Source organism: Raphanus sativus, chromosome 3 (genome assembly GCF_000801105.2).
Source record: "Raphanus sativus cultivar WK10039 chromosome 3, ASM80110v3, whole genome shotgun sequence".
NCBI classification, from domain to species: Eukaryota; Viridiplantae; Streptophyta; class Magnoliopsida; order Brassicales; family Brassicaceae; genus Raphanus; species Raphanus sativus.
The window spans coordinates 687238-702380 of NC_079513.1; the positions used below are offsets into that span (position 1 = coordinate 687238).

At 35.2% G+C, this 15143-nt stretch overlaps 4 protein-coding genes across 4 annotated transcripts; 1 reads left to right on the forward strand and 3 right to left on the reverse strand.

Moving 5' to 3' along the window:
• Window positions 1-53: 53 nt before the first annotated feature.
• On the reverse strand, window positions 54-2269 carry LOC108845764 (nitrogen regulatory protein P-II homolog). Its single transcript, XM_018618940.2, has 7 exons — window positions 1982-2269; window positions 1857-1902; window positions 1738-1765; window positions 720-807; window positions 571-638; window positions 428-497; window positions 54-337 (listed from the first exon to the last, which is right to left on the reverse strand). Exons 1-7 carry the CDS (start codon window positions 2178-2180, stop codon window positions 246-248), a joined length of 591 nt encoding a protein of 196 aa, XP_018474442.1. The 5' UTR covers window positions 2181-2269; the 3' UTR covers window positions 54-245.
• Window positions 2270-4655: 2386 nt separating this feature from the next.
• LOC108845770 (uncharacterized) lies at window positions 4656-5647 on the forward strand. Its single transcript, XM_018618946.2, has 3 exons — window positions 4656-4857; window positions 4955-5029; window positions 5379-5647. Exons 1-3 carry the CDS (start codon window positions 4726-4728, stop codon window positions 5538-5540), a joined length of 369 nt encoding a protein of 122 aa, XP_018474448.1. The 5' UTR covers window positions 4656-4725; the 3' UTR covers window positions 5541-5647.
• A 23-nt stretch (window positions 5648-5670) lies between these two features.
• LOC108845768 (protein NIM1-INTERACTING 1) lies at window positions 5671-6239 on the reverse strand. Its single transcript, XM_018618943.2, has one exon. It carries the CDS (start codon window positions 6149-6151, stop codon window positions 5765-5767), a length of 387 nt encoding a protein of 128 aa, XP_018474445.1. The 5' UTR covers window positions 6152-6239; the 3' UTR covers window positions 5671-5764.
• A 657-nt stretch (window positions 6240-6896) lies between these two features.
• LOC108844805 (polygalacturonase At1g48100) lies at window positions 6897-8907 on the reverse strand. The gene is made up of 6 exons (XM_018618099.1): window positions 8470-8907; window positions 8201-8368; window positions 7953-8000; window positions 7654-7861; window positions 7487-7571; window positions 6897-7407 (listed from the first exon to the last, which is right to left on the reverse strand). Exons 1-6 carry the CDS (start codon window positions 8905-8907, stop codon window positions 6897-6899), a joined length of 1458 nt encoding a protein of 485 aa, XP_018473601.1.
• Window positions 8908-15143: the final 6236 nt, after the last annotated feature.

Genomic DNA, 15143 nt, shown 5'->3' on the forward strand with positions numbered 1-15143 from the left:
ATTGTTGATTATGAATGAACAAAAGCATTATGGTTTCAAAATACTGGAACAAAAAGGCAAGGACTACATGCTTTTATTAGGAAAAGAGAGTTTCGATGTCTAAGAACCAAGACAGATGTTTCTGCATCATTCATGTACAGTTTAAACACACATCTTGATCAACTCAACAACAAACAAAAAGGAAACTAAAGACTCCATTCATTTTATTATTACCAGAGAGCCATTCTTTGAGCTCTGTTTTGTTCCTAAGATGACGAAAGCATGTCACCAGTCATCTTCTCTGCTTCTTCTCCACGCTCACCTGTCCGAACCCTTATGACATCTGACACAGGCAAAACTGCCACATACAACCAAAAAAAAAAACCATCACAGTCTGAGTAAACTTTATTGTCATGTATAAACCATAAAGTGATTGTTATGGTTTTACCGAATATTTTGCCATCACCGATCTCTCCTGTCCTTGCTCCATCTATTATGGTGTTGATTACAGACTCCACCTGCATAACAAGAAGAACATAAATGGTTATTGACTTGCAGAGAATTTTGGTTTTATTAAAATGAAATACGTACTTGTTCTTTCTTAACAACGATCTCCATCTTAACTTTAGCAACGAATTTGTCTTCAGAGAACTCAGACCCTGCAAAACTCAAACAACTTTGTATCACATTTTTGACAGTAGTAAGAATCAGTGAACTTGTTGTTGAACTCAATAGCTTACCACCATGTCTCTCCTTGGATCCACCTTGTGCACCAAACCCTCGGACATCAGAAACAGTAACACCTCTAATCCCGATTTTCAATAAAGCCTTGAGTAATTACGAAAACAGAGAAATGATTTAGTTGGATTTTGTAAAGTAGTTAGTACTAAATTTTTATTTAGTTGTAATGTCTTTTTGTTTGCAATGTTCATTATTATTTTTGTGTATTTTCAGTTAATATGAAATTTTAAATTGTTGGATTAAGCTTGAAGAATAGAGTAGCTTAGAGATAAAGCTACAAGACCTAATCCTACCGAGATATGGAAATAGAAAACATAATGTGTTTAGGAGTTATCTAATGTTGTGTTTATCTAATAGGATTAGGAGAATATAAACTCTATATAAGTAACTATTGAGATGTGATAGTACTTACAAGAGTTTAGAGTTTGAGAGCTTAAGGTTTTGAGCAAGTTTCCTTAAGATTAATAAGAAGAGTTATTTCTTATTTGAGTTCTTGAATACTAGATAAATATCAAATTTAGAGTTTAAAAATGTCTACTGTCAATTATTACTAGTTTATTTGGTTAATTTACAAAATTTTAGATAACTATGATGGATTTTTGGCTAAATTTTGATAGGGGTGAGATGTTTTTCGGGTACTAAACACATGAACCAATCCAGATCTGTTACGAATAATTATAGATCCGAACTGACCTGGATATAAAGAAACCGGAAAACATTCTAAATACCTAGTTGGGTCTAAAAATGTATCTACAATAACTATGAGATCCCTAAGCCGTTTTCACAAATGCAAACACTGGAGGAACAAAGACATGACCAGTCCTATCGAGTTCAGCTGCATATATGGTTTGATCTTTGCATGCATTGATAATGAACTTCTACTCTATACTTGTTTAATGCCAAAGTGTGACAATTTTTTTTAATCCTAAGACTCTCCTAGGATCAAGTGATTAGCAAAGCACAAAATCTTTTTTTTCACATTTCAAAAAAGCTGAGAACAATGAGAATTTTTCTTACCGATGAAACATGCTGGATCCTCCATGGCCTTTTTATATCATTCATACAAGACAATGAAGAAATGTATCAGTTATAAGCCTTTTTCAGACATATAGACCACAAAAGACATAGAAGCTTACCTGACAATTGCTTCAACCTTGTAAAACTTCGAGTCTGGAATATAATCTATACAAAAAAAAAAAGAAAAAAATGCAATGAACACACACAGAACGCAAGCTCAGACACCCGTCATTGTTGGGCTTACCGTGAGAGCTCTGGGCTCTGACGAGATGGGATAAGCGAGTGTTGGTCGGTGGTTTTGCGACCAAACCGAGGGAAGACGGTGGGGAATGTCGGAATCCAGAAGAAATCGAGATGCAATCGGAGAAGGAAATGTTGGTCTTTGGATTGAAATGGAAACGGAGAGGAGTTGTGGAGATGGGATTCGCCAATGAAGCGGCCATGATTGTTGAGAGTAGTAAAAGTTACAGGACCTTTTGTGAAAGAGTTTTTCGGCTCCTTTTACTAACTGATTTTAGACCGTGGAAAATGAAAAATAGCGGAGGGTATATGGAAAGGAACTTCGAAGTTGACGAAGAGTCGGTTTAGCTCATACCGGTTTGGTTACGTATTAAAGTTGGCTAGGACTCGGTTTAGCTGATACCGATTTGGATATGTTCAACTCCAACCAGCATAACATTCTGAACAGTGTTACATCCAATGTAATCAAATATAGCCATCCCATAACATATAATAAATATTTATTAATCAAACAAAATTATATCATAAATTTTATACATTTATGTTAATAACGTAACTTTAAATTTTAAATATTTAGTCGTTTGTAATTTTATATTATTACAAAACCAGTATAATGTAATACATAAAAAAAATTTCTGATTATTATTTTAATTATAATTAGTTATTAATAGATATTATGATTAAAATATTTTTTTTTAAATATAATACAACAGTAATAAAATATTTTTTAAATATGAAATTTGAGTGCTGTAGTTAAAATTTTAAATATAAAACTAGATTCTGACCCGCCCTTCAGAGGACGGGTATATTTTTTGTTGAAAAAATTAAGTTTATGTCATGAATATTTTTTATCCTTGATAAATTATATTTGTTAAGAATTTTATGAAATTATCTAAAGTTATTGTATTAATTATTTTTGTTATTTTAAATATGACCAAAATTTTGAAGACTCCAAATAATTTTTACCCGTATTATGATTTTTGTTTATTAACCTGCTGTTAAACTTGTGAATTATTTCACAGTGATTTTAGTATTTTAATTTAAATAAAAAGTTTAATATTTTTAAACTATTGTTTTTTTGCTATAGACCCGTTATGTATTGATAAAATCTGTTTTTGTGTATTTTAAAAAGTTTATATGATTTTTTATTTTAAATGAAACTATTTTTTTTAATATTTGAGAACATTCGGTCTTCAGAATCTAGATTCTGACCCGCCCTTTCAAAAGGACATATATATTTTTGTTTAACTTTTTCTAGATATTTAATTGTAATACTTGTGTTTTTTTCTTAATCATATTTTTTTGTAGTCATATATGTATATAAATCTTAATCAAAATCTATTTGATTTATTGTAGAAATAATAGTAATTTAAAGTTGACCGGCATACACTCGTTTCTTTATAATTATAAATCCATTTTTTGTAATCATATTTATCTATTCAGATTAGGCCTAGACATATCCAAACTGAATTTGAAAACTCGAAAAGTACCTGCAAATCCTAAAAATACCTGGAGAAAATATATCTGAAACTTACCCAAAATCAGATCCGAAAACCCGAAAGGTATCTCAAATTTTACCCGAACACCCAAATTATATTTTTTAGAAATCTAAAATTTACCCGAAACCTGAAATTATACCTAAAAACCTGAACCTGAAACTTAAAAAAATATCTGAAATATCCAAAATACACAAAATCATCCAAATTTACCTAATATATAATAATTTTTGAGTATTTCGAATACCCGATTCGGTCTCTTGTAGGACGTAGATCCAAACCGAAACTTGTGGGTCCCCATAAAAAAGATCCAATAAATATTTTAGCATAGACTCGGACCTGAACCTGTATTTTCGGATCCGTTCTAGTTTGGTTCTTCGGGTCCGGTAAAATGTTAGACCTATATTAGATCTTGATATGTGCTTGAAGCGCATATATAGTGTTGTTTTGTATTTTTCTGTAAATATGTCTGAAATTAATTATTACTATTTTATTATTAACTTTCTAATCATAAATTTATGAATACAAATTGAAGATTTATTTAAAATTAAAATATACTAATTTTTTAGTTTATTAAAAATATTGCAATGCAAACTATAAATAATATATATATATATACATACAGTTATGCTAATAAATATAATAGTAAACAAATATCTATAAATTATTATAGATATAATAGTAATCTTATATAAAATTATGGTTTTAATAATCAATATTATTAGTCTTCTTCTATTAAAATTAAATTAACCATAAACCTAAATGTGGTTAAGAAAGCAATATAAATTTATATGGCCATTGCAATCAGACCAAATGTAACAAATCAGTTGATTTTTAAAACGACATCGAAGCCCATGACCCAATTTTAAAATCATAAACCGACAAAAACTTCTTCTTAGTGTTGGAAGAAAACGTAACTGCTTATTATACAAAGAGAACGTGTTATTGATTTAATTAAATTATTAGATACAGTTATAAAAAAATCAGTTGAACACAACTAAATATCAATAGGACATGTTGAAGAATTAATAGAATAGATTATTATTTTGATATTAAGTTTGCTCTTAAGTTAAAACGGTTTAGCTGATAGCATTTTGGTTTAGTTGATACCGGTTTGTTTACATAGCTACGCCTACGTTGATGAAGAGTCGGTTTAGCTGATATTGGTTTACTGAATCGGTCTCGATCAAAAATCCCTTTTTGTGTTCATTGTCTCGAGTGTTTCGCGTTTTCGATTTCTTCTTGGAAGAAAATGGCTGATCAAGATTTCATATACAGAATCAGTACGGAGCAAGAGTGGCAAGAGTTCCAGAAGAATGGATCTTCTTTTGGTGGTGAGCTCGATAAGTCAACTGGTTGCTTTCATCTCAGCAAACTCCATCAGGTTCTCCATCTCTTCTTAATCTCCACTTTTTCGTCTCTGTGTCAAAAAGATTCAATACTTTTATGATGAAAATTACTTATCCGATTCGATTTTACAGGTGCAAATGACATTGCAGAACTTCTTCTTGAACACTAAGGAAGATCTTTACCTTCTTCAAATCGATCCTAAGAAGGTTTGTTATTGACTCTACATATATGATATGTCATTTAATATGACACATACATGTGGATTATATGTGTGATTATTTGGTATTAAAGGATCGTCTAGTTTGGTGAGTGGTTGATCTATAAAACGTTAGTTTCGATCTTCCTAAGGCTGTCTTTGTCATCGTGTGTGAGTTTGATGCTAGCCTTAGTTATGTCTCTTAGGCATTGTCACGTGGAGTTCGTACCAGAGTCAGTACTTGATTATGAAAGGATGGACAATGTTGTAAACTTCTAATAGTTATCTTTAATCCATATATGTAGGTTATAGTGTTACAGCCTGACAGTGTTTTGTTTCATGTGTAAAAAAAATTGCAGCTTGGAGATGGATTGATCTATGAAGCAGTGGATGATGTGAATAGCTTCCCTCACTTCTACGGTCAGGGCAGAACTTTTGTTCCACTTCCTCTAGATTCTGTCGTCAAAACTGAGAAGCTAACTTTCATCAACGGCAACTTCACCTGCAGCTTCTTCACTTGATGTATCTATCCCTTCTTCACTGTGGTTTTTATGTATTGCATTGTTCACTTGATGATTAAACAGAGAGAATTGTTACTAATCTAATTAACTAGCTCTCGCATTGTTCACCTGCAGCTTCTTCACTTGATGATCCCTTAACTATATAATTAATTATTGCATTGTAACCATTTAAAACCTCACCAAACGAAAAAAATGGAAAAAAACAGAGAGAATCGTTATTATTATTACAATGCGAGATTAAGATCTAAAACATTCTCTTCTCTTGTCTCCTTCTCTGTTTCTTCTTCTTCTTTCTCCTCTTCGGTGGAGATAATTGAGTTTGATGGCTTTAAGTTTAAGTCTATACAGTGAGTGAAATCCTCGGCGCGGAACACAGGAGGAGCAATGCCGAGTTTCTCTCCGTTGTCGGATCTCTTGGTCGGATTAGGAACAGTTTCGCCTGAATCTTCGATTAGCTCTTGTCGTCTTCGTTTCCTCGCCTCCTGGTAGTTTCTTATGAGGTTGAAGAACATCTCCATCTTCTTGTCTTCGTCTTCTTCTTCTGGTTCATCGATCTCGTTGTTGATTCTCTTGTTCTCTTCTTCTTCTGTCTCTTTGTTCCTTATCGACATTCCAAGGGGGGGAAGAAGAATGGGTGTGATTTAGGGTTTCTGTGTGAGTAACATTTTATTGTGCGAGTGGAGAGGATGGGATGATACCAGGTAATGAGGCTTTTCTATCCAAAAGACCAAATCGCCCTTTCCTTACTATTTTGGACGATAAATATTTTATAATATTTTGGTGGTTATCGTTTAAAGGTTACTAATCAAAATTTATAGATCTCGTTGTTGAGTTTGACTTGATTACAATTTACAGATTTGTTAGATCTAATTAAATACTTTATCAAAGCAAGTTATTCGCAACTGTCTTTCCACTTATTTAACAAAAGTCAGTTGATCAACTATTTGAAATTTCAACCTAAAAGTTCTCTAATTATTTATTTTATAACCGCGAAAAACGTGACCAGGGGCAAGAAAGTCAAAAAGATGATTCTTCTTTTAGTCATAGACAAAGTACTATTTTAACACCTTACTGGCTTACCAAGTCACCCACACGTCATATTTTTTTTAATTTATACTTCAATTTTGTTTTTGTTTTCCTGTCTAAAGAAAGACAATCGAACTTGATTTGTTAGTTATGCGTCAATGCGCGTTTACTTTTTGTTTGGTTGTAACTTGTAAGGCTGGCATGAGAAAGATTCGATCTTAACCTATCAGAGTGAATGTTATTAATTCTCTAGTTCAAAGTTAAATAATGCAAGTTCAATTCAACATCAAAAGCAGCTTCTACTCATATAATAATCAAAACCGAATCAAATCACAATACTCCACATTTTCCTAAAAGATCACCTAACAATAACGTCGAAGAATCCGATTTTAGACACGAGATGGAAGGAACAGAGAACTCATCCACGACCCCAAACGCATTCCAACAGAACGGATCCACAACCGTTACACCTTTTGAAGGCACCAAATCAATACCCGAGAGTGTTAAATTTGCGCATGGGACGCTGTTGCTACATCCAAAATGTATAGGAGGATTACGTCTGTCGTATGTGCCTTTTATACTTTGATATACAATACCATTCACAAAAACCGCATTTGTTTTGTTAGGGCAGTTTTTGCTCGTGCAATAGTACTGGTCGATGATTATCGGATTTCGGACATTATCCATTTGGATATTGTCGAACGTTACACCCGAAACGGACCCGGATCCACCTTGCCATGTCTTGATCCGTACACCATTGTCGGAAAATTTAATGAACGAGTCTCTAACCGTGACGTTGGAGACGCATGCAAGTGAGTTTTGGTTGCCTAAACTTCCAATGCTACAAAATTACAAAACTATATTATAATGTTCGTGTTATATAGTATTGAATTATAATCACGAGTAGCTTTTATTTTCACCTAATTCCATGCCCGCCTGGTCCGCAAGTGAGATTCCGTATATCGATATTGTATGATCCGGATCCTATTGAGATACAATCATCTCCTGAGAAAAGATTTTAAGGATCTTTTGATTAGTCTGTTGACACTATGATTGAAGATAGCTAGTGCATATTGAATGTACATACCGTTGGAGATAAACGAGTTATGAATTTCAATGGACTTGGAGTTCTCTATGTGGATGCCGTCAGTGTTGGGACTTGACGGTGGAGATGTAATTCGAAGGGAGTTGATGTGAACTTCATGACATCCGTCGAATGTCATATGAAACTGCGGGCTGTTTTTAATAGTCACACCTTTCATACTTAGATTTGAGCTCATGAAGAACCTCAAAGCCTTTCCTCAACAACATCGTCACATGTATATTATTTTAAACATTTTGTAAAGTTAAGAAAATATATATATATATATTTGATGTGTTACTTACGGCAGGGCTTTCGCATGGACCAGTAAGTGCAGTCGTTTTGTTGACATTCTGTTTGAACATAAGTTACATAACATATGTTAACATTCATAGGTGATACATGTTTACGTCACATGTAAAATGTATTACCAGCCCATTTTTTTTGTTTAGAATATTAAATTTGCATGAACTTCAAAACGTAAAATGATATAGTTTTATATCAATCTTTCTACATTATTTTTTTTTGTAATAACTGGATTGAAAATGTTTACCCGGTGAGGTTTGCATGGAAGATCCCACCATTTTTGTCCACGACCGTCGATAACCCCGTTGCCTATTAGAGCCATTCCATTGATTCTATAAAAGACGAGCCATTGCCTTTTGTTGAAACCGCTCGGCCATGATTCTGGTCCATCCCGAGGCACGATGGTCCCATCGACCTTTTTAATTCACAGAAAATCACCATAAATTAGACACATGAATATCAGCCAAAGTTTGATAGTATTGTAAAGAATTTTGATATTTGGAAAAAAAAATGTACTTGGAAGTATTGGTAAGAGCGACAAGGACCGGTGAAAATAGTGGAATGGATCATGAAAGTGAAACCGTAAGGCACAAGCAATACGGAGACATTGTTGTCCTCGTCACTGCTACAAGCAGAATCCCAAGCTGTCTTGAACGCGTCAGTGTCGTCTGTGATACCGTCCCCGGCCGCACCATAGTTTCTCACGTCGTGGACTACTTCTTGGTCGAGATCTTGGCAAGGAGATGGAGGCTGTGACGGGTCATTAGGGTTTGGAGAAATAAACGGAGGCTGAGATTGAGAGAAGGACGAAGATGGTGGCTCTGGTATTGAGTTGAGATTGTGCATATCGTTGTCATGAAGTAGTCTTGCTTCGGTTTCATAAGAGAAGAGAGAGGATGTAATTAGAATTAGTGTAGTGAAACGTAGAACCGGATCACGAGACATTTTTAACATTTAGATTTGTAGGGTACTTATCAAACTTTCTTTTAATGTGATGATTACTCCCTTTTTGTTTGCTCTTTGGATATATTTTGCAGAAGATAGAGATGTTTGGTTGCACGAATATATTGATATTGAATCGATTATTATTTTTAACTTCTGTAAATTTTAATTAACCATTTAGACATAATGCTGATAAGCTTATCTGCATTATGGGACAGCTCAGAGTGAATATGTGGTGATCTCCTGTTCCAGACAAAACCCTTATTTGTTGGAAATCATTTGCCATAAAGTAAACTGTATATATATTACTGATACTATTGAACAATGCTCTTATTTAGACATTATAACATCGTTTGCAACTTAAAGGTTTGACTAAGTTGAATTATTTCATGTGCTCATATATTCCAGCAGAAGATTATGATTTGCGAAGGTACCATTTCACGTGCAAATGATACTGCTTTTGTCATTGTGATCTTGTTTCATCTTTTCTGTATGTATATACATTGATATGTAAGATATTGCATGTTTATTTTCTGGACACGTAAGTTTTTAGGATTCTTGAATAGCTAACTATTTTGTTGCATCCCCACTACATGTGTCTCATTCTGTGGGCTCTTTCGAGATTAGATGAATACTGAGTAACTGGTTATTATTTGAAAATTGACAACATTGAACTTCTTTTAAATATATATTGAATATATTATTTCTGTATTAATTTAAGAAATTATATGTTTATTCAATCACTATATAAATTTATGTGTTTTGTATTTATATTCTTATTATTGTTTTAACTCAAAGGTATGAACTCAAAGATTGTATGATCTCAATAAAGAACTCACTTTATTAATGTTTAAGAAACTTTCTCAAAACTTAAGCTATCACACAAACAATCTTATAACTCTTAAGGTTTGCTACACATTAGCATCTCTTTATATAGAGAATATATTTCCTAAACTCATTATAAAACACTCTTTCATTTTTCCTAAACTCATTAGATTTCTTATAACTTAGTCTCTAAGTTAACTTTAAGCTTATTGTCAACACACATTAGGAGAGTATAAAAATATCTTTTCTAGACACTTTTATTTTCTTACTCAACCTATTGATGTTTCTTCTTTCCTTTAATTGGATTGGTTTACTACTACATTACGGTTTTACCTTTGGTCTCTGGTTTATTACGAGTTTGATATTGTATAAACAATTTAGCCATCTTCTTGTTCTCCTCCTTCAAGAATCCACCACATCAGAAATTGTCAACTGTCCTTCATTTGTCAACAGTTTACATTATTGTTGTTAACGCAGATTCAGAGCCTTTAGACCAAGATTAAAATGTTTTCATTCTAATATGTAAGTCTTTGGTTGACATGTATGAAAAATCAATATTGTAACTGCCACAACGATGATTATCTGTGCAAATCCCTTCTAAGAACAATAGGGTAATATGTGTACTGTGGATTGTTGGATCAATAATAGCCATGGGCTTTTATTAATAATGCGAATAAAAATGGCATTGGGCTTCAGATGCTGTAGGCCTAGTAAAATGTTATTTAAATGAGAATTGCCAATGTGGAAGAGTCTCACATCGGAAATGAAGAGAGGAATGGAGTTGTTTATATATGGTCCCTTGCTATGAGTGTGTAAACAACTCAGTAGAAGGGATGGCTCTCCACGCGCGCGCCACCGCCGTCCGTCCGGGAGTAGGCGTGGGCGTGGACTTGGGCTTGGGTCTTGGTGGAGGGCCTCCGGCCCATTAAGACTATTCTTTTTGGACTAAGTTAAGCTCAATGTTTTGCCATTCTATTTCATGAAAAACAGCATGACGTTCGTGAATAAACAACGCGTAGTTCGTTTGAAAACGACACGAAGTCTGTCTGTTCGAAATTGATTAGAACGAGTCAACAGAAGAGAAGTCTTGCGGAGAAAGTTGCTCAACTTCCCACTCCCAAGATTTCAGAGATATTTTTGCAAAACGTGTGCAACAGTTTCGAAAATCAAATCTCGTTCTCTTCTTTAAATACTCGCCTCCTCTTCATTCATTACTCACTACTTTTACTTTTCGCAAAACCAACAAAGAAACTCCCTTAGCGTAAGTCTATTTCCGAGAGTGTTTCGTAGATTATAGTTCGATAGGGCGTTCACGAGTAAAGCGTGAATCGTCTGCCATGGTTGTATCCTGGGACTCGATATTTCGCCAGTGCCCGTCTCACTACGGAGCGAATATTTAGAGTTAAGGAAAGAGATCATATCTCGCCTCCATGTTCATTTCATTACTTTCCTTAACGTCGTTTTGTAAATATATATCGTTTGTATCGATTCTGTTTTTCAGCTTCTACAATCTTAACTCTAAATCGTTTTCTAAATCTGTTTCGGGTCGATCTTACGGTTTATAAAACGGTCTATTAAAGGATCTGTAAACGGTTTGTAGAACGGTGTTTGCGATTTGCTTTATAGCACTTCCGCGAAACGTTTCGTACATTTCTGCAATGTGTTTGCGATTTGCTCTCTAGCACTTCCACGAAGCGTATTTTGCGAATTATCAAACGTGTTATATGAGAATCGTTTCCACGAACACTTTCTTAAGTGAGTTTGTGAAACGATCTAAAAGTCTACATAAACGATTTCTGCGAACGCTTTAAGCGAATTAGCAAAACATTTATTCAGACTTAAATCGATATGATTTGGTTCAAATACCAAAAATGAAAATCGATTTAGATTATTATTTTTATTTTTAATATTAATAATAATTTGCTATTATTGAATGGAGTACTAATCCGTTTTCATGTTTTCCCAACAGAAAAATGACGGATGCAAACAACACCCCCATTGACACTACCATAGCGCAAACTCCAATTAACGTTGCTGCAACTGATGTATCTGGTGTGACAACCGCTGGAAACATCACTGCTTCCTCAACCGCTGCAGCAACAACAACCACTACCCTTCCTGCAGGAAACAGTGCTGATGAAACCACGCGCCGTAGCTTGTTCGGTGCTGGTCTTTATCAAACGGGTTCAGTTCTAGGAACCTCAAGTGGTCCGGTTGCAGTACCAACTCCTCCGTCTGGGTGCCCAGCCTGTTCACTCAAGGACTGATGCCAGACCAGTTTGATGGCAAAAACTTCAAAACGTGGCAGAAGAAGATGATGTTCTTCCTAACAACGATGAAGCTGGACAAGTTCATCCAGGAGGACAAGCCCCTTGTCCCTTACGGGATTGATGATGTGCACACTTTCGCAAGTTTTGACATTTGGGTGCATTCTGACTTCGTCGGCAAAGGCTACATTTTGGGTCGCCTCATTGACCCATTGTACCGTGTCTACTGTGACATTCCAACGGCGAAGGAGCTATGGAGATCACTTGACAAGAAGTATAGAGGTGAGGATGCTGGCTGCCAGAAGTATGTGGTTGCAAAATTTCATGACTTCAAAATGGTGGATTCAAAACCCATCATGGATCAGGTGGAAGCGTTCCAGCTCATTTGCCATGAAATCAAAGCTGAAGGGATGTCCATCTGCGAGACATTCACAACTCTCAGCTTCATTGAAAAGCTTCCTCCAAGCTATGCGGATTTCAAGAACTACCTGAAGCACAATAAGAAGAAGATGGGCCTTGAGGAGCTTATCATGAGGCTTCAGATGGAATCCAGAAACCGAATTGCTGACAAGATCAATGCTAAGGAGCATAGTGTCAACATGGCTGAGCACAAAGGCAAAGGAAAGGCACACGCCCATTCTCCAGCAAAGCCTTCGAAAGCTGCTGCAGCACTGAAGGCTACTGGAAAAAACTTCAAAAACAAAGGCATTGAAATCAATGCGAATGTGGAGAGATTTAAGGGGAAGTGTCACTACTGCAACAAAGTGGGACACAAAACTGCTGAGTGTCGCAAGAAGATCAAAGATGAGAAGGCTCAGGCAAATCTCACTGAGGAGGATCTTGTTGCTGTGGTGACTGAAGCCAACATGGTTGAAAGCAACAACCCCAAGGAATGGTGGTATGACACTGGTGCAACCACCCACATTTGCACTGATAGGGCGATGTTCAGCACCTATCAGAAAAGCAAGACTCAGGAGAAGCTCAGGATGGGAAACACTGCAGTCTCCAAGATTGAAGGACGCGGCAATGTAATTTTGAAGATGACATCTGGACGTGAGGTCACTCTGACAAATGTGAAGCATGTGCCTGACATGAGGAAAAACCTGGTCTCGGGAACCTTGCTCAGCAAGAATGGATTCGCCACAAGCTTTGAGGCGGATAAGCTCGTGATTAGGAAGAATGGAATGTATTTGGGAAAGGGGTATGTTAAGGATGGACTGGTCAAGTTGAATGTAATGACCGTCCCTCCAAAAATTGTAGCTCCAAAAGTTTCAATGAATAAGAAAGAGCCAGTTGCTTATTTGGTTGAGTCTTTTAATATATGGCATGAAAGATTAGGCCATGTAAATAATAAATCTATACAAAGATTGATGAATTTAAATTTAATTCTCAAGTTTAAAACAAGTAAACAAAAATGTGATGTTTGCGTACAGGCTAAGCTCACAAAACACCCTCACCTCGTGTTGAAAGAACTACTAAACCTCTAGATTTAATTCACACTGATTTATGTGATTTAAAATACATGCCAACTAGAGGTGGGAAAAAGTACTTTGTGACCTTCATAGATGACTGCACAAAATATTGTTATGTTTATCTTTTACATAGCAAAGATGAAACCTTAGATAAATTCAAAGAATTTAAACTCGAGGTCGAAAATCAGCTTAAAACAACTATTAAGGTAGTTAGAAGCGACAGAGGAGGCGAGTATGATGGTCTATTCAATTCATTTTGTAAGGAACATGGAATAATACATCAAACTACAGCACCTTATTCACCAGAATCTAATGGAGTTGCTGAACGAAAAAATCGAACTCTTAAAGAGATGATGAATGCAATGTTGCAGGAATCTGGGTCACCCCAGAACATGTGGGGGGAAGCGTTGCTTACCACTAATTATATCTTCAACAAGATTCCACACAAAATAACTGGCAAAACTCCATATGAACTATGGAAAGGTAATTTACCTTCGTATAAATACCTCAAAGTGTGGGGGTGCTTGGCAAAAGTTGCGCTACCGCCACCAAAGAAGGTCACTATTGGACCTAAAACAGTGGATTGCATTTTCATCGGATATGCACATAATAGTACTTCGTAACGGTTTCTGGTACATGAATCTGAAATATCAGACATCCATAAAAATTCAGTCATGGAGTATAGAAATGCATCTTTTTCGAAAATATTTTTCCATACAAGGAAAAACATGGTTCAAAACGAACTCGAGAAGAAAGAGACAACGACAAGGACTCAGAAATTGAGACAAACGTTGAAGTTTCTATAAATGATATCTCAGAAAATGAAGAAAAAAAAGAACCTCGGAGAAGCAAAAGAGCTCGAAAGGAGAAATCTTTTGGTGATGATTTCCTAATGGCATTTCTAGTAGAAAATGTTCCAAAAACTTTGGCAGAAGCTATGGCTTCACCCGAAGCTCCGTTTTGGAATGAAGCTGTAAAAAGTGAATTCGATTCTATCATGCAAAATTACACATGGTACGTAACGGATTTACCACCTGGCTACAAAGCATTAGGTAATAGATGGATAATGACACGAAAATCTGGTGGAAAATATAAAGCTAGGCTTCTAGTTCAAGGGTTCCGGCAAATGGAAGGCTTTGACTATTTTGATACATATTCTCCAGTAACCAGAATAACATCTATAAGGTCGATGATAGCTATCGCAGCCTTAAGAGACTTAGAAATCCATCAAATGGATGTAAAAATAGCTTTTCTAAATGGTGATTTAGAAGAAGAAATTTATATGAAACAACCTGAGGGCCATGTCATTCCTGGACACGAAGACAAAGTATGCCGACTTGTAAAGTTACTTTATGGGCTTAAACAAGCTCCTAAACAATGGCACGAAAAATTTGACAACACAATGATGTCAAATGGTTTCAAAATTAATGAATGTGATAAATGCATATACTACAAAATTACCAAAAATGCGTATGTTTTGTTATGTTTATATGTAGATGATATGCTCATTATTGGAAGCAATAAAGACATTATCAATCAAACAAAAAACATGCTCAAAGGAAAATTTGAGATGAAAGATTTGGGATTAGCAGATGTTATTCTCGGGGTTAAAATCATAAGAAATTCAAATGGAATTATTTTAACTCAATCTCATTATGCTGAAACAATATTAGAGAGATTTAAA